This window comes from Pelobates fuscus, chromosome 3 (genome assembly GCF_036172605.1).
Source record: "Pelobates fuscus isolate aPelFus1 chromosome 3, aPelFus1.pri, whole genome shotgun sequence".
Taxonomy (NCBI): Eukaryota; Metazoa; Chordata; class Amphibia; order Anura; family Pelobatidae; genus Pelobates; species Pelobates fuscus.
The window spans coordinates 362,747,709-362,772,038 of NC_086319.1; the positions used below are offsets into that span (position 1 = coordinate 362,747,709).

Below are 24,330 nucleotides of genomic sequence, written 5' to 3' on the forward strand. Positions count from 1 at the left end.
AGGGGATCCTTGGGGGCTGAAGCCCCGGAAGTGGAGCTGTTTAGCCCTGAATCTCTACAGTTGGTGGAGGGTCGATATTAGTGGAGTTTTTCTTGTTTGTTTGCTTGTTGTTTAATTTAACATCCGGCAGCAACTTCTCCAGCTGCCACCTACTATTACAATAAAGATCAGTAGTATAGTGCTTTACCAGGCTAGTTAGAGGGAGGGTGTGGGGCCCCACAGGTGACTGTTGGGAGGAGATCCTAGAAAGCAGAGCTTTACTGAACACCCCTCTGTTACTAGTTTGGTAGAATTGCATTGTATTCCTGACTTTAATTGAGTATAAGCAGCACGCTGTTCATGGATAGAGAGGAGGGAACATACAATGAAAGGTGTGTTACTGTGACGACACATCCCCAACTCTCTGTTAGTGTAGGGCCTCATCAAGTTTTACTTTGTGCTCAGCTCTAGGTGTTTCTGGAACCTATCAACGCCCCTGGTAATAACTACAGGTGCTAACTAAGCAAAGTTAGCAAACAAAACTCAGAATTAGAAGATCCTGGAACCTTCTCTACTTTTGATTGTTGAACTGTCCATTCTAACCTTGAGTTTGGGAAACAAGTGAGGGGTTCTTTCCAACACTATTATTTTGCCCACACCGTGCCCCTGATGTGATGTGGGAATAGCTGGAAGTTCCTGTCAGGACTACCAGGTTAAGTTATTAAATCCACCTCTAGTATTCCTGACAGCCATCACACAGAAAGCATTGAATTCATTTGTTTCTTATGAGAAATATTGAATGCTCACGTGGTGCACACAGTACATGCACATCAGGTCCCTAGTGCTCCTAGTGAACAGTCACTGAACACAATAATGATAGTGAACAGTCACTGAACACAATAATGCTAGTGAACAGTCACTGAACACAATAATGCTAGTGAACAGTCACTGAACACAATAATGCTAGTGAACAGTCACTGAACACAATAATGCTAGTGAACAGTCACTGAACACAATAATGCTAGTGAACAGTCACTGAACACAGTAATGCTAGTGAACAGTCACTGAACACAGTAATACTAGTGAGATCAAAGAACACAGTAATACTAGTGAGATCACTGAACACAGTAATACTAGTGAGATCACTGAACACAGTAATACTAGTGATGCAGTAATGCACTGTGCCAGATTGATTTGAGCTATGTACCAGTTTCCACTAATGCATTGTCCCAATACCAATTTGACGCAGAACCAGAGTCAGTGAGTGAATCAGAGAGCAGCGAGAGCAGCAGTGGAAGTACATCCGGCTCTGAAAGTGAAGAGGAAGAAGAAAGTGAAGAGGAAGAATCAGAGAAAGAGGAAAAGAAAAAGGGGAAGAAGAGAATGCCACCGAGCGAGGGCAGGTAAAGAAATGCATGAGATTGGGTGGAAAGCAGAGATACAGAAGATACAGGGACAGAGAGAATACAATGAGAGGAGGAAGTATAGTCGTGGCTGAGAAGAAATAGAAGTATGGTAAATGGATTGTGAGATATATTTTTGTGAAGTTCAAACAAGCAACAAACTCCATAACAAAATCCAGAAAATATACTATAAAATGTGGTGGATATTTCATGGTCATCAAGCTCCCCTTATTAAAAACACGTCCAGTTTTAACACATACATCTGACTGCTCTTTGATATTTCCAGACATTTAGATATGTCAGGGGTTCGAGTAGAAATGGGCTATTAAACAGGCCAGCAATGAAATGATCATTTGAAAAAAGTATGGGAATGAAGGTGTTGCACAGAATCCATACAGTGGAAGTGAGCAATCAGTGGGGACATGTGTTTGTATGGACGGAGAATGGGAGTCTGAAACTGAGTAAGAATGACAGGGGTAATAGGGGAGAACATTAGAGCCCAAATGAATAACAGTAAATGGACTGGTTTTGTCCATCGTTTAACAGTGAAGAAAGTGACCAAGAGCAGAGAGGGACCACCAAAGAAAAGAAGACCTCTGCAAAGACATCCCAAAAGTCAGCATCTGAAGAGGGGAGCAGCTCGGAGAGCAGTGAATCTGAGAGCGAGTCCTCGTCGGAGGAAGATGAAGAGAAGGAAGAGCCACAACCAGAACCGAAAAAGAAGAAGAGTGTAAGTGTATCAGTCTCTCTCTGTATTGCTGTTATAGCTAGAGGAATCCCTAATGAATCCGGCCTGATATGTTCCATTTTTACAGTTTACAGATACTAAATACACACAATAAAATATATTTGACGTTGCTCACTGACAATATCTAGCTACCTGTTAGGAATATATAAACATAAAGGATAAATGTGCCAACTACAAAGAGACTTTCTAAATTATAGAACAGGTGGAACACTGTGACAAAATACAAACATGACAACTTGGAAAATGTCACCTTACACTTTGTGGGTATTCTCACAGAAAACAGAATGCTTCTGATGAGATATTTGCAATGGGGCACCAGACTGCTTCCTCTCCCCCAATTCCCTTGCGTAGACAGAATCCAACCACTGTCTTGTCCTTTTTATCCCATCGCAAACTCTTCACCAAGCAGGAAGCCTAGATAGATAATAGAGAGAATTAGCGCTAAGCTACCTGGTGACGTATTAGTGTGCTTGTTACAGACTGAACCCTCACACAGGTGTATAGGAATCCTTCCCTCAGTGACAGCAACCCCAGAATGAAGGGGTAATGGTTTCACAGACATGTAGGCAAGACACCTCTTCATTTCCTCATTGTGTATAATACTGGCTTCAAGAAACTAGACAATACCCTGTGGTTCGTTTAAACTCCTTTTGGAGTGTCACCTATATTATCTCTTTCTGTGCAGCCTCCGGTGAGCAAGCCTGCAGCCAAACCAGCCAAGAAGACAAAGGAGATGTCACTGCTGGATCTAGATGACTGTAAGTAATTTGTATCCACGTTAATTGCTGAAGGATATGGTCTAGAACTGTTCTAAAAATTGTCTTGTTTTTTTTTTTATGTTTTTTTATATGGCCTCTATTTATATGTATATGGATAAGATTTTCAAATAATTTCAGATTTTTGGATAAACATTTAAAATTATTTTTCAAAATATTAAAATATCAAGATATCACATATGTAAAATAAATACATATTTTATCAAAAATCAAAATATTAAATTATTGTAAAAGTTTACCCAAAAATATGAAATCATTTGAAAACCTTCTCCAAAAATTAGAGGCCCGTGTTCGGGTAATACTGGATCGTATTGGCGTATAGTCTTTAAAGAAAGATGTGGTTTGAGTTACTAAAGTAAATAGTGCCTTGTATGAATGACTGCAGAATTGGTTTTTATTTTAGACAAGTGACTTTTTGCATTATTAAAGTGCAGCAAAAAAGTGCATTCAACTACAGTAAAACACACGTGTCGGTACACAAAACACTATGTAAAACCGTTATAGTGCAGAAGATAAATAGTTCTAAAACTTTGTGTAGTATACAATCGTTTTCCTTTAAAATACCGTACCTTTAAGATATAAAAGAGAACATAGTGCTGTTATATATTATTGTATTTTATTTTTGAAAGATTGTGTAGTACTTAAAGAATAAATCATTTTAAATGTAAATGATTTAGGATTTTGCACTGTAATGATTTTAAATTGTTGTTTGAGTTCGAGTGAATAACCATCAATTCAGACTGGGAGAAGGGATGTAATTCAGTGACAGCTTCTCCATGGTGTGCTCAAGGTGGAAATTCTAACCGCTAATGAAATCACACTGTGTCTGAAGTCACTAGAGTATTTGACACACTGAGCAGATGATAACGTTATGGATCTGACAAAGAAAACAACATGTTAGGGAAAAGTAGGGACTCGGGCCCTGATTTTAATATTTCTGGATAAGCTTTTAAAACGTGATTTTTTTAAAGTATAAAAAAAAATGTATCACGTATAAAAAATATATATTATATATATATAAAAATGTCAATATATCACAAAATATTACAATATTGTTCAAAATATTAAATAATTGTGACAATTTATCTAAAAAATATTAAATAATTTGAAGAGCTTATCCAAGAATATTAAACCGGGGCCTATGTAATATATATATTTTTTTTGTAAATATATTTTTATTATCATTTTTATGTTCGTTGTGTGACTCTCATGTCTCTATAGCTGTAGCATATTCAACGTTCAAGTCGAGACTCGCAGGTCTCTCTGAGAGTGGTAGAAACGAAGCACAACGTGTGCTGTAACATGCATAAAATACAGGTTGGAATTGGAGCACGCAGGCCCCCAACAGTGGTGGACACGCAGGTCCTAGATCCTGTGAACCTTGGCTAGGCTTTTATTATATCTTTCGTGCGTCCCTCTTGGTTCAACTACGTATGAGGTCACCTCTGGTAATTGTCAAGGTGCTTAGATTCAGTATGCGTATCAATCTCCAAGTCACTGTAGGTGTGCATTATGCGTCTATATGACTTCCAAAGCCTCTGTAAAGTATTCAAACGTGTCTCCGTGCCGTCGGGGCATTTGCCTGCGACCTCAATGGGGGATGTAGGAGATGTTAAAGGGGAGGAAATGGGGGGGCAGGGGGGGATCTTGTAGTGGGGAAGGGGTTTGGGCTCTATGGTAGGTTGGGTAGGTGGGGTGGTAGGGTCAGTCCGTCCCGTCGTGTGAGTCTCCTGCTTCCAGGTGAGTGGTGAAGTCTGTCTGCATGGTGGATATAATCCAGTGTGTCCAGGTCTCCATGTATTTTACAGTGGTATTAGTTGCCCCCGAGTGGAGTTCTTCTATAGCCCTGAGGTCCTCCATTTGGTTGAACCAGGCTCTTAGGGGAGGGGGTCTGTCCTGTCTCCAATATTGTGGGATGATTTGCTTTGCTACATTGAGGATCCTAATGGTCAGGGATTTTTTATATCTGGATCTGGGTATAGTCGTGTGGTGTAATAGCATTGCCGCTGGATCTAGCGGTGGTGGTGCGTCTGATAGCCTCGACAAGATAGCGTGGATTTCCGTCCAGAATGGTTTAATCTTACGACATTCCCACCATAAATGTAGTGTGGTGCCTGTAGCCTCTCCACATCTCCAACATAGGTTGGAGTGTGAGGGGTCTATGGCATGTAGTCTATGTGGGGTACGGTACCAGTGGCTCAACAGTTTAAATACCGTCTCTTGCGTCTTTGAGAAGGTGGAACAGTGGTGTGTGAGATAGCAAATTTTGTCCCATTCCATCTCAGTAAATGTCCTCCCCAGGATCATTTCCCATGTTCCCTTAAAGGCAGGAGTCTCGGTCGGAGTCTCTCTCTGTAGTAGTGAGTACAGGATAGATATGCTGTGGGGAAGGGGGTCTGGGTGGATGCAATGTTCCTCGAAGGTGGTCGGTTCCCTAGCGTGGTTCTGTCCTCCGGGCAGTGAGTCTATGTAGTTCGAAAGTTGTTTGTATTTGAAGGTTTGCATGAATGTGGGGTGTGCATGTTCCGTCAGTTGTATGAGTGTCTTCCGTCCGTTATGTGTGTATATGTGGTGTAGTCTGGGGATGGTTTTGTGGATGAGGTCTCTGAAGGCCTTCGGATCTAGACCTGGTGGGAAGTCCCGGTCATGGATGAGTGGTAATAAGGGTGAGGGGTGTCGGGTGAGGCCATGTACCCGGGACGCTCTATGCCATACCCGTAGGGTATGTTGTGCCAACGAGGAGCATCCCCGGCCCAGGCCACCTCCAGAGCACCATGGTAGGGTCGACACTGGTCCTGCTATCTCTGTCTCTTCCACTGTTTTCCATTGTTTGTGGACGTTAGTCTTGGTCCAGTCTAAGACTCTCCGTAGGTGTCCCGCTGTGTAATATAGATAGAAGTCGGGGATGGCCAACCCCCCCCTTTCCTTAGGTAGAGTGAGAGCCTGATATTTGAGACGTGGTCGTTTCCCGTTCCATATATAGGCACTTGTCAACGTGCGTAAGGCAGTGAAAAATCTTTTAGGGATTGTTATAGGGAGTGTCTGGAATAAGTAAAGTAACCGTGGGAGGAGGTTCATTTTAATTACCTGAACCCTTCCCAGCCACGAAATGTGTGGGTGGGACCACTCGGCTAATTCTCTCTTGAATGTGTTCAACATAGGGGTGAAGTTTTCCTTGTATATGTCTTCTTTCTGTCTGGTTAGCCATGTACCCAGGTAGCGTATTTTGTGTTCTGCCCATTGGAATGGGAAGCTAGGGCGGATGGGGGAGGTTCGGTTGTTAGGTAAGTCTACGTTCAGTATGTGGGATTTGGAGTAGTTTATTTTAAGGTTGGAAATGTGTCCAAATGTCTTGAAGGCTTGCAGTATATTGGGGAGGGAGATCTCCGGTTTCGTGACATAAAAGAGGAGGTCGTCCGCTTAGGCGGCTACTTTGTGGTGTGTGTCTCCTGTGTGTATGCCCGTTATGTCGTGGTGTTCCCTGATGGCCATCATAAAGGGTTCGAGGGCAAGGACGAAGAGCAGCGGGGAAAGTGGGCAACCCTGACGGGTGCCATTGTGTATCGGAAACTCGTCCGTCAGTGCCCCGTTCACTATGACGTGTGCCGTGGGCCCGTCGTACATGGCTGTGATCCAGCCCTGCATGTGGGGTCCCAGTCCTATTTGACCTAGGGTCTGGAATAGGTACTCCCATCCCACTCTGTCGAAGGCCTTCTCCGCGTCGGTGGACAGTAGGAGAAGGCCTCCGGTATTGTAGGTCTTGTTGTGCATAAGGGCAAGGGTTCGGATAGTATTGTCCCTTGCTTCACGGTTTGTGACAAACCCGACTTGGTCGAGGTGTACCAGTGTGGGGATGTGCGGCTGCAGGCGTCTGGCTAGCATCTTCGCCATCAACTTAATGTCGCAGTTGATGAGGGAGATGGGCCTGTAGTTCCCGCAGTGCTCCGCGTCCCTGCCCTCCTTTGGGATGATAGTTATATGTGCTGTCAACGCCTGTTTGGGGAAATGGTGACCTTCTCTAATTGCGTTAAATGAGGCTAGCATCGGTTGGTACAATTTGTCTGCGAAGTGTTTATAGTAGCAGAGAGGCAGGCCGTCAGGGCCCGGACTCTTGCCAGGTTTAGTTCCTTTTATCGCCCCCGACAGCTCCTCGATTGAGAAGGGTTCATCTAGCTGGTCTGCTACCTGTTGATCTAGAGTGGGTAGTTTGTGGGTCAGTAGGTATTGTCGGATGGAGTCTTTTAGGTGGGCGGTCGCTGTCTCCGATGTCGGTCGGGGAAGTGAGTAGAGTTCTGAGTAGTAAGTTCTTATCGTTTGCAGGATTTCGGCCGGTAGGCGGCGTGTCACTCCCTGTTTGTCTCTTATTTTATTGATGTATGTCATTTGGCGTCGCTTCGCCAGCATTCTGGCTAAGAGTTTGCCACTCTTATTTCCATGTAGAGAAAAAAAGGCCCTATGTCTGAGGGCTTCTCTATGATGTTTGGACTGGATCAGGGAGGTCAGGTCTCGTCGCAGTTGTAGGAGTCGTGTGTGGTGGGCCGGGGATTGTTTTTGTTTGTGAAGCGTGTCGTGTTTGTGTATGTCCGCTATGAGTTCTGTGATTCGGGCTTCCCGTTGTTTCTTGAGTTCTGCACCCTTTTGTATGAAGTGTCCCCGTATGACGCTTTTGTGTGCTTCCCATCTGATTGTCGGTGAGGTGTCCTCTGGTGCATTGTCCTGAAAGTATTCGGACAAAACTTTACCAAAGTGTGCGGCCATGTCTTGGCGTGATAGCAGGTATTCGTTCAGTCTCCATTTGGTTATTGCGGGTCTAAGAAGCGGGGATCGGAGGGTGATAAGGACTGGGGCGTGGTCCGACCAGGTCGCTACTCCTATCTTCGTGTCTCGTATTAAGGGGAGGTGATAGTGTGTGGTGAGAAAGTAATCTATGCGAGTGTATGTCCGGTGGGGGTGGGAGTAGAATGTGTAGTCCCGTTCGTCTGGGTGGTGTGCTCTCCAGCAGTCAATAAGTCTGTGTCTATTCAGTAGGGAGGTTATTGCTTTAAGGTGTTGTCTGGGGAGGTGGGAGGCGCCCGTGGAGCTGTCCCAGGTTGGGTCCATGGCAATTTTCAAGTCGCCCCCTATTATGAGGACCCCTTCTGCGAAAGTGTGAAGTTTCCGCAAAGTGCTTTTAAGGTAGCGGTGATGTTTGTTGTTCGGTGCGTATAAAGTGGCAAAGGTGTACAGGTGGTCGGACACTGTGCCTTTTACAAAGAGGTATCTCCCTTCCCGGTCGGTCATGCTTGCCTTCTCGACAAACGGTATTTTCTTATTAAACAGTATCGCCACCCCCCTGGATTTCCCTTCGTGGAAGTCACTGTAGTACCCTGTTGGGAAGTGATGGTTGGTCAGCTTGGGCCTGTCCCCTTCCCTGAAGTGGGTCTCCTGTATCATGACTATGGATGCTTTCTGCGAATGGAAGTCCCTCAGTGCCCCTGACCTTTTCTCCGGTTTGTTAAGCCCTTTGGCATTTATGGAGAGGACGGTGAGGTCACACGGTAGTAGTGATCCGTCGGTCATCGTGGAATGTGCGAGTGTTGTTATCTGTGTTATCTGGGTCCGGTCAGTGTTTGTCATTGGTCAGTCGAGTCGTCTGGTAGGGGAATGGAATGAGGGAGGAGGGGGGGGGCAGGTACGGGGCAGGAAGGGGATGGGAATCTAGGTGGGGAAACTATGTACAATAGACTATTCAGTCACTCGAAGGTGGCTGTTTAAGGGTCGGGGGACAAGGAGTGGTGGGGTCCACCAGTGGTCCACCAAGTCCCGTCCACCTATCTGTGGGCGCTCTATCCCTATTGGGGAAAGCGGAGGAGGTCGAGGGTTTCCGTACGAGTCCCGCTCAGGAATCCCGGGGTTGTGCGGCCTCCCGTGCCCTCACACCCTGATCTCTCGTGCGCCGGGCCTCGTCTGGAACCTCCGACTCCCCTGCGGCTTTAAGTGTGGGTGGTGGGTGGGTGTTTGTTTCATCCTCGTCCTAAACTCGTACTGGCCAGAGGCCCTTAGTGAGTAGGGTTTGTTTCGTCGGGCGTTAGGCATTGGTGTGGCGTGTAGCCCGGTGGGCAAGTCAGTGAGCAACAACAAATAATAACATTTCAAATGAACATATTAAACAAGTATTTTAAACAATTTAACTACCAGAGAAAAGTCCCGCTTCCCCATTCCTCGGAATTGGTCTCGACCTTCCCATGCAATTCTACGGTTATAGGTTCCTTTACGTTCCCTTATTCTGTGTGGGGGTCAGGATATTATTTGACTCTCTCGGTGTGAGTGGGAGGGGGTACCCTATCTGTAACATTAGTGGTTCTCGGGGGTGGGTTCTGCATCTAAGTTTTGCGTTCCCTTGTATCTTGTATCTATCCCTAGGTTAAGGTAGGCCCTAAGTTCGTCCTCCACCCTCTAGTGTCAGTGCTGAGTTATCTTCCCTGTTGCTATCTAGGAGGGGGGTCGTGCCCCAGGTGAACCGCACCGGCATCGGCCTCCGCCACTGCTCCCCCACCGGTTCCTGACAGGGCGGCATTCACCTCCGCGGTACGGTCCAGACAGGAAACGCCCCCCTCGCCCCTCCGCTAGGGGGGTTCTCAAAGGTCGACTTGGGTCGTGGGTCTGGCCTAGGGAGTATTGGTGATGGGCCGGTTAGAATTTGCTCGAATGTGAGCTGCCTGTCTCTCAGGGAGTTGTTCCTGTGGCGGGGTCCCAGGCTGCACCATGGCATTTCTGGGAGGGGACTCCGGGGGGCCCCTGGGTCTCAGGGCCCTATGTGCCCGCACAAATTCGATGTGTGTGGTTTCAGGCCGTCCGAGGAGCCTGTTAAACAGTCCCATGAGCGTTGCGGATCGGAGTGTTCTGATCCAAGTCTTCCGGAATCCCCCTTACCCTGATATTTTGTCTGCGTCCCCTATTGTCCAGGTCTTCGAGGTGCAGGGCCATCTGGCGAGGTTGTGCCTCATGTACCTGTAGGGTATTCGTAGTGGCATTTTGTGTGGCAGACAGATGGTCGCTGTCCGCTTCCAGCTGGGATACTTTTTGGTGCAGGCCCTGTAGTTCTTCTCGGAGGGAATGGAGCTCTGCTGTGATAGAGTTGCGGAGCTCAGAGTTCGCCTCCTTGAGGTCTGCCTTGGTGGGTAGTGCCCGGATTAGAGTCACCCAGTCCGGTGTGTTCTCCGGGTGGGGGATGATGTTAGGGGATTCCGTGCAGGGCTCTGTGTTCGGGGAGTGAGGGCGCGAGGCCCACGAGGTCCCGGAATCCGTCGAGGCCTGTGAAGCCAGGTCCGCCGGGGTTTTCAGGTATTTATGCAATGTGGGCGCCGGGGTGCCCTTGGATGTGTCTGCGGGCTTACCAGCATGCGATGAGCGTTGTGTTTTGCCCATTTTGTAATTGTAGGGAGTGGATGGACGAGGATTCGTGATAAGCCTGCGGGGAGCTCTCAGGTTAAGCTGCCATTCCTCTCGGCCTCCAAGCCACGCCCCGTAATATATTAATGTAATAAATTTTTCATAATTTCCGTATAATTCATTGAAACGAAAATATTCTGACAGCCAGTCAGATTTAGTTGTTGCAGTTCAGACGTTCTCAGTACATGCGATGAGACAGACCTTGCTTTGTTTATTATTGAATTGTCTCTAATTTATAATTATTGGCTTCCTGAAGATAAGATCTCCAGAACTGGACGCACTATACTAGGTGAGGTCCTGCAGTCAGTCCTTACAGCAGCATCTCTATACTACTAACCTATCTATCTTTCTCCTGTAACCTGAGACCCCATTGGCTTTCTGTCTTCTTAGCTCATGGTTTGCTTAGGTCTAGCTAGTCAAATCTCCGAGGTTCCTCCCTTTCTACTAATGTTGATATTGGCAAAAACTAATTTAAAATATTTTTTTATATTTTATTTGCTATTTTGTGGATGTATTTTTTTTTTTTTTTGTAAAACGTAGGGCAAAGTAACTTATTAATATGTTTTGCCTTGACTTGGTAGAGGAGCTTACACTTTAATGGCTGTTTGTTGTACGTTACTTTCTAGTCCAATTACCTAGTTTGCCGAAAACCTTAAAGGGACACTATAGTCACCTGAACAACTTTAGCTTAATGAAGCAGTTTTGGTGTATAGAACATGCCCCTGCAGCCTCACTGCTCAATCCTCTGCCCTTTAGGAGTTAAATCCCTTTGTTTATGAACCCTAGTCACACCTCCCTGCATGTGACTTGCACAGCCTTCCATAAACACTTCCTGTAAAGAGAGCCCTATTTAGGCTTTCTTTATTGCAAGTTCTGTTTAATTAAGATTTTCTTATCCCCTGCTATGTTAACAGCTTGCTAGACCCTGCAAGAGCCTCCTGTATGTGATTAAAGTTCAATTTAGAGATTGAGATACAATTATTTAAGGTAAATTACATCTGTTTGAAAGTGAACATCTGTTTGAAATTTGAACATCTGTTTGAAATTGCAGGGGAATGATCTATACACTAAAACTGCTTTATTTAGCTAAAGTAATTTAGGTGACTATAGTGTTCCTTTAATGTATTTGATATTTCATTTTACATTTGATTTCACTCTGCATCCAGTGAATATCTCAGGATCTCAGGAAACCTTGTGTGATTTGCCTAGAGGTGCACTGTGATTGGCTGGGACTAATCTCAGCCAATCATACTGAAAGTGGAAAGGCCTTACAGTGATATAGAGGCAAATATAGAAGTATATTCTAAGAAGTACGGGTGGGATAAGTGGACATACACATTTATTTAATTTTTGTTTTGATATTGGGGCCAGGTAATGTTTTTTTTACAATAGGGGTCTGGGGTCTTCAATACATAACCCTATTTGGAGAGTCTGGAGATACTCATTTGGAGATTTCTTCCAATTTGGCTACTTCGGCCTAAAATGTGAATTCCTGACAATTCACACTTTATTGAATAATATTGTTACTTGCTGTGGTATTGGCACAAACTGACTCCCACTGTTCGACAGATAGTGTTTAAAGGGACCCTGTAATCACCAGAACCATTACAGCTTAACATGTTGTTCTGGTGTCTATAGCCTGTTTACATTGATGCCTAGCAACACCTCTAGGTGCAATCACTCAGATGTCCACTAAAGGTGTTTCCTATCTCAATGCTGCATTGTGTGCAGCACCTGCGTTCAGCGTCTTTATGCTCTACATGGAGATGCTGTGCGCTCCCCGTAGGGATGCATTGATTCAATACAGTGTTGCGTTTTGCTGCGCATGCGCAATAGCCTCACAATGCTTTCCTATGGCAAATTATTGGATTGGCTGAGATCATCAAGGTTGATGATCTAAGCCATGGAGGCGGGGCCAGCCACAGCGAGACCAGTGTGGGAGAAAAGGTGAGTAAAACAAGATTTTAACTCGACGCGGGGGACCGATGACTTGAACTGCAACTCCAGCACTGTACTGTTAGGAACACGTTTGTATTCGTAACACTATAATGTTCCTTTAAATAGGCACTCTGACGTTGCATTGTATGCATTGAGCTCAGTAAGATCCACACTGCTGAATGATATTTTCTAATTCAATTTGAATAAAGCTGCTAGCTTCAACTTAGAAAAATAAATAAATGATCCATTACTGAAATCGCTGATACATAACTTTTCTCAAAGAATCTCTCAGTTTTTAACAATATCTCTCTGTATCAGTCTCACTCCCCTCAGCCCCTGCAGTGACCACAAGGAATGTTGTATCAGCAAGCTTGGTGTCCGACCTGGAGGGACTGTCCATGACAGACACATCTCTAACCCCGACGGTGAGCAACTAAATGCAGCTAGCAACATGTTTGCTAGCAAGAAGAATAGGCAGTTGCCTTCAGGAGAACCGCGCAAGACACTAGTATTGTGTGCTATTTTATATTTTACACATGAGAATTGTTTTTTAGTTTGCGTGCATTTTTCTTATTTGTTAGATATTACAATTTAAAATAAAGAGTTATAAAAAAAATATGAAGTAAACCATTTTAAAAATATACGTAGTTTGAGTATGACAAATTACCTCCTGCTGGCAAATTTTAGAAAAATTGGGATCAGTGTACCCCAAAGATTCTGTGTGTGTTTATATATTCCTCCCTCTTTACTTATCATATTTACAAGTTATCCAGTTTATTCCTTTTTCATTCACCCTTTGCATGTTTGACCAGTCCTCCTTTTCTCCTCCACCTCTGACTGTTTCTGCCTCTCATTGTCATTGTACCCCTCTCTTGCACCAGGTTGTCAGTCCGATATTTTCCTCGGGGCGTACCTTTGAGCTGCTGCACCGAATGACTGGGGAGGGCTTGTCCATGGAATATATGTTTAGCCGCCAACCCTTTGCACAAGACCCTCGCATGGTGGGTGTGCAGATCAAGATCTCCAACAATACAGAGAGCGAGGTGAAGAATATCCATATCAGCAATCCCAAGCTCCTGTCTGGCATGCGGATCCAAGAGTTTACAGAAATAGGTATAGACCTATGTCAAACCGTCTGATCGCTAACGCTTGGTTGCTTGCTTGCTTACTGTTCGTGCTGTCCAACAGAACTGGCAGGATTCGTTTTTGTCTTCCCCATGCTTTACGTGGCTTACATGAAAATTTACTAAAAAAAAATGTGTCGATTGTGGTTTTAACTAGAGTAAGAAAGTCGAATAAATGTATGGTATTCTTTAGTACATTTTGATTGTTTATAAACAATATGATAGATTTGTTCCCTGTTAGCTAATATTGCACGACCAGGGCCTCTTTGTCTGTTGTAAACAGAACCTAGAACGTATTGTTTGGCTTGGATTCTGCAATGCCCAGAAATTATACTCACACACACATCTCTTTAACAAAGGGGTTTATTTACTGAACTTTAGTTACCTGCTAACCTACCGTATATACTCGAGTATAAGCCGAGTTTTTCAGCCCATTTTTTGGGCTGAAAAACCCCAACTCGGCTTATACTCGAGTCAAGGTCTGTATTATGGCAATTTACATTGCCATAATACAGACCGGGGGAGAGGGGGGCTGGCAGAGCTGTAACTTACCTGTTCTGCAGCTCCTGTCAGCTCTCTCCTCCTCCGCGCCGTCCGTTCAGCACCTCGGTCAGCTCCCAGTGTAAATCTCGCGAGAGCCGCGGCTCTCGCGAGACTTACAGTGTGAGCTGATAGAAGGAGCTGCACGGACGGCGCAGAGGAGGAGAGAGCTGACAGGAGCTGCAGAACAGGTAAGTTACAGCTCTGCCAGCCCCCCTCTCCCCCCCACTGAACTGCCACTGGACCACCAGGGAAGGAGAGCCCCCCTCCCTGCCATGTATCAAGCAGGGAGGGGGGACCAAAAATAAATAAAAATATAAATAAAATAAGAAATAATAATAAAAAATAATAATAATAATAATAAAAAAATAATAATAAAAAAAAGGGGGTATAAGGACCACTGTGGGAGGGGGGGGGTATAAGGACCACTATGGGAGGGAGGGGGTGGGATAAGGACCACTATGGGAGGGAGGGGGGTATAAGGACCGCTATGGGAGGGAGGGGGGGGATAAGGACCTCTATGGGAGGGAGGGGGGGGGATAAGGACCACTATGGGAGGGAGGGGGGGGATAAGGACCACTATGGAAGGGAGGGGGGGATAAGGACCACTATCGGAGGGAGGGGGGTGGGATAAGGACCACTATGGGAGGGAGGGGGGGAGAAAAGGAACACTATGGGAGGGAGGGCGGGATAAGGACCACTATGGGAGGGAGGGAGGGGGGGATAAGGACCACTATGGGAGGGAGGGGGATAAGGACCACTATGGGAGGGAGGGGGGTGGGATAAGGACCACTATGGGAGGGAGGGGGGGAGAAAAGGAACACTATGGGAGGGAGGGGGGGATAAGGACCACTATGGGAGGGAGGGAGGGGGGGATAAGGACCACTATGGGAGGGAGGGGGATAAGGACCACTATGGGAGGGAGGGGGGGATAAGGACCACTATGGGAGGGAGGGGGGGATAAGGACCACTAGGGGAGGGGAGGGGGAAGTAAGGACCACTAGGGGAGGGGGAAGTAAGGACCACTAGTGGAGTGGAGGGTAAGGACCACTAGGGGAGGGGTGAGTCAGGACCACTGTGGGAGGGGGGTGAAGGAACACGGGGGTGGGGAGGTAAGGACCACTGAGGGAGGAGGAGGGGAGGTCAGGACATATGGGGGGGGGCAAATATCCTTGCACCGGCCCTGCACACACTGCATTCATACACTGCATTCATACACACACTGCATTCATACACACACTGCACTCATACACACACTGCACTCATACACACACACACTGCACTCATACACACACACACTGCACTCATACACACACACTGCACTCACACACACTGCATTCATACACACACACACTGCATTCATACACACACACACTGCACTCATACACACGCTGCACTCATACACACGCTGCACTCATACACACGCTGCACTCATACACACACACACTGCACTCATACACACACGCTGCACTCATACGCACACACGCTGCACTCATACGCACACACTGCATTCATTATACACACACTGTAAATAAATATTCAATTAATATATTTTTTTTAGGATCTAATTTTATTTAGAAATTTACCAGTAGCTGCTGCATTTCCCACCCTAGTCTTATACTCGAGTCAATACGTTTTCCCAGTTTTTTGGGGAAAAATTAGGGGCCTCGGCTTATATTCGGGTCGGCTTATACTCGAGTATATACGGTAATTGTAAAATTTGGGATAAAATAGCCTGGCTGTGACCATATATCTGTCAGTTTTTCCAAATTATCTACTGCCTATATTGTACATTTCGGTCTTTTTATTCGCTGCAGTTTGGTGTTTACTGAACAAACTCCAAAGTGTTTGTATGTATGAGTTTTTTCCTATAGAGGACAGAGATAATTGTAGTATTAAATGTTCTTAGCGGTAGAGTGATAGTTTTGTTTTGTAGTATTCTAATCATATCTCATGTAACATGACTTCTCAAGACAACTTGTTTCTACTTTCTCTCAACATTCTTTTTTCCAGAATCCCTAGCTCCTGGAGACTGCGTCACGGTTACAATGGGCATTGACTTCTGCGATTCCACCCAGACCGCCAACTTCCAGCTTTGGTAAGAGACCATATCATAATCCCCTTTTAATATCTCATTCACGCAGGTCTGGGCTGTAAGGATTCAACGCTCTGATATCTGAGTACCAGAAAACTGTCAGGATTTACTGTAGATACCATGCCCTTTTACTAAAATGTAGGTGTGCTAGAGCAGATTGTAGAAACCACGCAGCCAGATACTGAGTTCATAGTCTGTACTGATTTGGTGATATGATGAGCCTCTCATGTGTGGCTATACCCATAGTCTGCCTCTACTTGTATTGTAGTATTTCTGTTTGTGTGTCCACTTGTGTGATTACAGCTTTTATATTTTTATATAATGGGAAATAGCCACAGACAGTGAGTACTGAAAGGCAGCCAAACGCCATGTAGTTTGCTAACATTCAGTTATTTAAGGTATAAATCTGTTTGACTGTTATTCTGTTAAAATAGGTTCATCTTTTTTCTACCTAGGCTGATTCAGCCATTCACAACTGAATGGCAACTGAATTAGCTTTAATTCATTTAGTTAATCCAATTTCCTTGATGCAGCTTATAGGAAGTGGGAAGAAAAGGCCACTGCCCTAAGTCTAGGTAGTTATCAAAGGAATGAGGTCTGGAGAGAGTAAGAGTCATTAAAGGGTGGGGTGAAGGGCCAGATAGCATCCACAGTTTGAAACCTAGTAATGTCCCTGGGCACTATACAGACCCTGCAAGACAGGTTATTATGGGGATTTAAAGATTGTTAGGGTTTTGTTAAGTTCCCAGTTATAGGACCAGATCATATAATTACATGTCTTTATGGCCTATTTACCGTGACTCTTCCTTTCCAGCACACACACACGGAAATTCTTTGTGAATATCCAGCCACCTGTGGGAGAATTGATGGAGCCTGTCTTTATGAGTGAAAATGAGTTTAAGAGAGAGCAGGGTAAGTTGTGTGTCGTGTATTGGGTGAATCCCGACTGTGAGTAAAGAGGGAGACGGGAAATAATGATAGAGAGAACATATAGCATGGGAAAGATGGGCAGACCAGCAGACACATTCTCTTCTTCACAATAGCTGTACCCCAAGTATGGCAGAAAGTTAAATCCCCAACTGTGGAAGAATTACTTTAATACTGCTAAAGAATGATGGGAGTTGTAATTATGTAACAGGTGGGTATCTACCACGTGGCCATCCCCAGTGCACACACTTAATGCTAATTCATGCACTAAATGAGGAATAAGTTACTCATGCTTAGCAGTAAAATGCAGTAATAAGGAGTATCTGCCTACAGTAGATATTAGATATTGTATTTCATGGAGTGACTAATAGTGCATTCCTATGACTCAGGTAAACTGACGGGAATGAATGAGATCACAGAGAGATTGTCATTGTCAGCAAAGTGTAATAGTGACCACATCATCGTCCAGAGGGTCATATCAGTTGCTAATATGAACCGTGTGCCATGCGGTGCCGATAAAGAATACAGGTAAGGAAGAAGAGCCTTGTCAACATGTGTTTCCATCAACAGATTAAAGCAAAGTTGTGTCTAGACAGACATGGGTCTTCATATCTATATATAAAATATGATATACATCATTTATTAGATGCATCTAAAGGAAGATGCTTAATGCCCACGTTACTGCAGGCAATGGATCTTCTATGTGATCATCTGATCAACCTGAACTAAGATATGTCTATGAGCCAGGTTACTCAAATTTTGAGTGACAAAACAATGAACATACACGAATTGAACATTACTTAACAGAGTGAGTTGCTGTACCTGCATTTACCTTTATTAATCCACATATCTAATGCCACCAAGTGGCTGCTACTTGTACGTACGTTACCAGTTCTTTCCCAGCTCCTCAGCCGGCCTGTGTCTGAAAATTAACGCTCCCTACTAGTACCATGATGGAGAGTAAATAGCCATATTAAACAACCATGTGGATTTAAATATGCAGATAGTTTCTTAAAGCAATAACATTTTAGGAGAATATCTATAAAGGTGTTGTGATTAGAAGAGTGGTGCAAATTGTAAAATGACACAATCACCAATTGGTGGATTCCATTGGTTTCCATGATGACTAGTACACTATTAGAACTTTGCATCACTTGATCTGATATTTTGATAAATCTCTCCCTAACATCATAACTCTTAGAACTTGCATTGCCTGCATGCTGTTTTTTCAGTTTTTAACTCACCAAACACTTAAGGTGTAAGAAACATGATTTGCATAATTGCTAAACTTCCATTTGATCCAAGTTAGCTGGTTAGGAGAGTGTATAAAATCAGCAATTAAAAAGGTAACCATACACACAGAAGCATCTCATGGAGTTACTAGTCCTTATGTAATAATTCTGATATCTTACAAACTTATGTATTTTATTAGGAAAAACCTATGAATTTAATAAGAAACAAATTGCAGAGGTGACAAGTGTTGACATTTTTTTGTGTGTTATCTCTTATGCTAATCTGATCATCTATTTTTGTGTTATTTTTTCATATTAATCCTTAAAAAAAGTGTTTATTGGTAGAATTTTTTTTTTATTTTCTATCCATGGATGGTGAGATCCCCAAGTCGTCCTCCTAACCTGAGGAAACAGAAACACCCATAATCCTCACTTATCCCTTACCAGGCACATGTGGTCTCCCTGCTAAGCCAGGCCTGAGCACATCACCTTTAATATCTGGGGGTTTTCTGACATAAAAACAAAAAAAGGTAAAACGGTTTTAGCCAAGCTCCCTCGGACTTTATTATGTTGAGGCCATTAGGCCATTTAGGAAGTGTTCTTCCTTGTTTGTTAATTTTTCTGAACCACACAACAACAAAAAGACTTCAGCCATCACTCTTCCCACTTGGCTAAAGTACATGATTTAGAAGGCTTATGCCTCAGATAAAGGTTACTGCTCATTCTACTGTGGTGGTAGCTATCTCGCTAAGGAGGGAAAACAAAATGTTTGTGTTTCCTGGTAAATTAATTTATTTTCGGATTTGCTGAGAGCCCATGAGTGCTGAGGGCCTAGGCATGTGCTTCAACTGCCCTGCGTGCTTTGCTGTTTTATTCCTTATTTTCCTTCTCCTCTGACTGGCTACCGGTCTATGTAGAACTGAGAAGAGAGAGGAGGAGAGGCTAAAGATGGACGAGTGTGCTGAAGCATTGCATTATGGGGCTTATCCCACCATATCTTTTTAGCCCGTGTTTTATCTAATATTTTACAACTCATGGTCTCTCATCATTCAGGAAGAAAATTATTTGTCCGGTAAAACATAAAGTTTTTTTGTTTTTTTTAATATCTTCATTAAACCATTAACGGGTTACTCCAACCATCATGGCTGTTTCTGCTTTTAGAAGTCTAGTAATGGTGGTAGGAATCTGTGCAATCTTTCTGCTGAAATGCTGTATATCCAGAGACATTTGCACTTTTGTTACACCACAGGCACCCGTGACGTACAGTGCTGTATCTACCGCGAGACTGACAAGGCATTTGACTTGGGCGGCACTTTCAGGGGGGCAGCAAAAAAATCCACCCCAAACGCTCAGGCAAATGCCTTGCCAGCCTCTTGTCCTGGGGTGCCCAGGAGCTGGCCAGCTGGCCTCCTCAGGGCCCCCCAAGGCTGGTATGCACTGATGTAGGTGGGCGGCGTGGGAGCACTCTCCCCTGAGCTCTCCCCTGCTCGGCTCCCTCGCGCGCACCGCACTGATGCCGGAGCCGGAATATGACATGCATGCCAGCCCAGCCATCAGCAGCCCCACTGGACCCCAGGGAAGAATCCAATCCAGCACTCCCAAAGGTAGGGAGGCTGGGTGGATTGAAATGTAAACATTTTGTAAAAGTGTGTGTGTGTGTTAGTGTGTGACTGTTAATGAGTGTGTTAGTGTGTGTGTGTGTCTGTCTGTTAGTGTGTGTGTCTGTCAGTTAATGTGTGTATTAAATAGAAGAGAGGTCCAGGCACTCCAAGGTACAAACCAGGCAATTTTATTGAACCCACTCCTTCACTTAATGTGTTAATGTGTGTGTATGTCTGAGACACATATGTCTGTCAGTGAGTGTGTATGTGTGTTTGTCAGTGTGTATCTGTCAGTGAGTATATGTGTGTCTCCGTGTGTGTGTGTGTGTGTGTGTCTGACACTGAGTGGGTGTGCGTCTGTCAGTGAGTGTGTATCTGTCAGTGAGTGTATGTGAGAGTGTGTGTCTGTCAGGAAGAGAAATTTGGAAGGGGGTTAGGGGATGCTGAGTTTTGTCATGTCTAGGGCAGCACAAAACCAGAATACGCCACTGGTGACCTAGGCAGCCTTCTCTTTTCCGGGCTGTTTAGTGTCAATTCTGTGCAAAAATGACTTGTCGTCAGCACTGGATTTAAGGTTAGTAATACATTTAATCGAGTTTTGAATGAAATAAGAAGGTGGAAAAGACCAGTAGTGCCCAATAGGACATTATAAAGCTAATGTCACAATGTCACAAAAAGGTAACCTATAGTAACGCTTTAATTATTGCAAATATTTTAACAATTAATACAGCAACACATAGATATTGAATATCTGAAAATGCTGATATGTGAATTTGTTGTTTAACAGTCGCAGAGAACTTCCAGCGGCAAAGCCCGTATGCCTAAGGTAGTGCATGGTGTGTTCTTGGGTGGTTTTGGTTTACTGCTGTGAAATACATCAGATTAGTTTTCTTTGCATATTTTATACTTCAGTCTTATTCACTTTTACTGTGTTGAGCCTATTGGTCTTCTCATTGCCAAGTGTGCTTTAACTTTATGGTATTAAGTAAACCTCATGTTTACAGTAACTGATAGGAAAACAGATAGCTACAAGAAACAAAAGCAAACATACCAGAATGCTGATATGTCTGCTAAAAGGTTTTCATTTGGACTAAATCAGCAGTTTTCTGATTATATAATGCTGACTTTAACCAGAGCATTGTCATTTAATCTACCTTGTGAAATGATGCTCAAGATACAAAATAAACAATCTTAAAGGGACACTATAGTCACGAGAACAACTACAGATTATTGTATTTGTTCTGATGAGTATAGTCAGTCCCTGCAGGCTTTTTACAGTAAACATTGACTTTTCAGAGAAAAAGCAGTGTTTATATTACAGCATAGGAATACCTTCAGTGGCCACTCCTCAGATGGCTGCTAGAGGTGCTTCCTGGGTCATTGCTGCACAGTGTGCACTGCATGCAGACACTGAACTTTCCTCGTAGAGATGCATTGATTCAATTTATCTCTATGTAGAGATGCTGATTGGCCAGGGCAGCACTTGGCTCCATCCACCGGCCCGCCTCCTTGGCTGAGATTGAAGCGGATGGGGTCCTATGCCAGAGTACACCGGACCATATACCTTATGCAGCAAAATGTGTGTCTTTTAATATATTTTCATGTATTATGTATTCACCTTGTATGCAGCATTCGTCTGATTGTTCGGTAGAATCACTCCAGTTATTATGAGAGTGAAACTACCGAACAGTCAGACCACCCCAGTAGTAAGTGTGCCTCCAATTACCGTTTGCAACAATGTAGCGAACGGGTAATTGGCCCTGCGTGTAGTGGGTTCTTTGTCCTCTGGGTGGCCGCCATTCGTGACACGAACACGTGGCGGCGGCCATCTTAAACTCCCGAACAGCGGTGTTTTGCCGTCGAGTGTCTGGAACTAAAATCGGACACTCGACTAGGCAAACACCGCTGAGACCTCCAGACTTCAATGGATTTGTGCCGAAACTACTGAACGGGCCGCTGTTCGGTAGAAATATTCATACGAACAAGGGGATTCAAATGAAGGCAAGCAACAGCTATTTTATTCGGTATTTTCATCCAGTTATATACACGAACTGAGACCAACCGCAGGGCCAGATCTTATGGAACTATTTTCGGCTACCTTACCCATGCGGTCGGTCAAAACTTTACCTTCCTATAACTCCCGAACCCCTGGTCTGATCTGGGTGACTTTTGGATATGTTCCTCACCCAGATCAGGGCTACCAGGGGGAAATATTTAAAGGTGTACCTACCATATTTGGGGTGCATCCAGGAATTGGGGAAAAGCATGTACATTATAATTGTGTTAACTGTTAAGCTAAGGGGAGGGGATGTGTGGGAGGTAACGTCTATGTGATTGGTGTACTGTATAATTGATGTGAATCCCTCCCTTGCATGGGATAATGCTTTAAAAGAAGGTTGGTAGGAATTAAACTTCAGTTCTACTCAGGGCTGCCATCAGAAATTTTGGGGCCCCTGACAAAGCACAAGGTCTGGGCCCCCCCCACCCCCTCCCTCCCGGGCCCGCCCACGCCCTACCTAGTCCGCTGACAATGATGCGGGACTGAATGTGGTGTGTATAGTGGAAGTGAATTAGAATGTGTGTAATGGATGTAGTGTTTGTGTGTATTAGATACTGTTTGTGCAGTGAATGCAGAGTGTGTGTTTGTGTAGCGGATGCAGTGTGTATAGTGAACGCAAAGTGTGTTTGAGTAGTGGATGTAGTGTGTGTACAGTGATGTAGTGTGTGTTTGTGTAGTGGATGTAGTGTTTGTATGTACTAGATGAAATGTGTTTAGTGGATGCAGTGTCTGTAGTGGATGCAGTGTGTGTATTAGACGCAGTGTCTGTGTATAGTGAATGCAGAGTGTTTCAATTTGTGGTGGATGTCGTGTGTACAGTGAATACAGGATGTTTGTGTAGTGGATGCTGTGTGAACAGTTAATGCAGAGTGTGTGTCAGTATAGTGAATCCAGAGTGTGTGCATAGTTTAGTGAATGCAGAGTGTGTGTTAGTGTGTAATGAATGCAGAGTGTGTGTTAGTGTGTAGTGAATGCAGAGTGTGTCAGTGTAATGCATTTAGTGTGTGTGTGTTAGTGCAGTGAATGCAGAGTGTGTGTAAATGTGTAGTGAATGCAGAGTGTGTGTAAATGTGTAGTGAATGCAGAGTGTGTGTTAATGTGTAGTGAATGCAGAGTGTGTGTTAATGTGTAGTGAATGCAGAGAGTGTGTTAGTGTGTAGCGGATGCAGAGTGTGTGTTAGTGTGTAGCGGATGCAGTGTGTTAATGTGTAGTGAATGCAGAGGGTGTGTTTGTGTAGCGGATGCAGTGTGTATAGTGAACGCAAAGTGTGTTTGAGTAGTGGATGTAGTGTGTGTACAGTGATGTAGTGTGTGTTTGTATGTACTAGATGAAATGTGTTTAGTGGATGCAGTGTCTGTAGTGGATGCAGTGTGTGTATTAGACGCAGTGTCTGTGTATAGTGAATGCAGAGTGTTTCAATTTGTGGTGGATGTAGTGTGTGTACTGTGAATACAGGATGTTTGTGTAGTGGATGCTGTGTGTACAGTTAATGCAGAGTGTGTGTCAGTATAGTGAATGCAGAGTGTGTGCATAGTTTAGTGAATGCAGAGTGTGTGCATAGTTTAGTGAATGCAGAGTGTGTGTTAGTGTGTAGTGAATGCAGAGTATGTCAGTGTGTGTGTGTTAGTGCAGTGAATGCAGAGTGTGTGTAAATGTGTAGTGAATGCAGAGTGTGTGTAAATGTGTAGTGAATGCAGAGTGTGTGTTAATGTGTAGTGAATGCAGAGAGTGTGTTAGTGTGTAGCGGATGCAGAGTGTGTGTTAGTGTGTAGCGGATGCAGTGTGTTAATGTGTAGTGAATGCAGAGAGTGTGTTAGTGTGTAGCGGATGCAGAGAGTGTGCTAGTGTAGTGAAAGCAGAGTGTGTTAATATGTAGCGAATGCAGAGTGTGTGTCAGTATAGTGGATGCAGTGAGTGGGTTAGTGTGTAGTGTATGCAGAGTGCATGTTGTATTAGTGAATACAGTGTGTGTATTGTATTAGTGTATGCACTGTGTGTGTTAGTGTATGCAGTGTGTGTTGTGTTAGTGTATGCAGTATGTATGTTGTGTTAGTGTATGCAGTGTGTGTGTTAGTGTATGCAGTGTGTGTTGTATTAGTGTATGCAGTATTAGTGTATGCAGAGTGTGTGTTGTGTTAGTGTATGCAGTGTGTGTTGTGTTAGTGTATGCAGAGTGTGTGTTGTGTCAGTGTATGCAGTGTGTGTGTTGTGTCAGTGTATGCAGTGTGTGTGTTGTGTCAGTGTATGTAGTGTGTGTGTTGTGTCAGTGTATGTAGTGTGTGTGTTGTGTCAGTGTATGTAGTGTGTGTGTTGTGTCAGTGTATGCAGTGTGTGTGTGTCGTGTCAGTGTATGCAGTGTGTGTGTTGTGTCAGTGTATGTAGTGTGTGTGTGTTGTGCCAGTGTAAGCAGTGTGTGTGTGTGTGTTGTGCCAGTGTAAGCAGTGTGTGTGTGTGTGTTGTGTTAGTGTATGTAGTG

The 24,330-nt window shown here is 44.3% G+C and overlaps 1 protein-coding gene across 7 annotated transcripts in view; it reads left to right on the forward strand.

Annotated features, from left to right (window-relative positions):
* Positions 1-24,330, forward strand: part of AP3B2 (adaptor related protein complex 3 subunit beta 2) — a 62,279-nt gene that overhangs the window by 33,096 nt on the left and 4,853 nt on the right. For 4 of the 7 annotated variants that reach the window (XM_063449277.1, XM_063449278.1, XM_063449274.1 and 1 more), the window contains exons 19-27: positions 1,229-1,382; positions 1,929-2,112; positions 2,816-2,888; positions 10,594-10,626; positions 12,594-12,700; positions 13,157-13,388; positions 15,953-16,037; positions 16,849-16,946; positions 17,351-17,489. In XM_063449277.1, coding sequence (XP_063305347.1) covers positions 1,229-1,382; positions 1,929-2,112; positions 2,816-2,888; positions 10,594-10,626; positions 12,594-12,700; positions 13,157-13,388; positions 15,953-16,037; positions 16,849-16,946; positions 17,351-17,489 — 1,105 coding nt within the window. The remainder of the gene's footprint in view (positions 1-1,228; positions 1,383-1,928; positions 2,113-2,815; positions 2,889-10,593; positions 10,627-12,593; positions 12,701-13,156; positions 13,389-15,952; positions 16,038-16,848; positions 16,947-17,350; positions 17,490-24,330) is intronic. The other 3 variants (XM_063449280.1, XM_063449281.1, XM_063449276.1) reach the window with 1 other exon arrangement.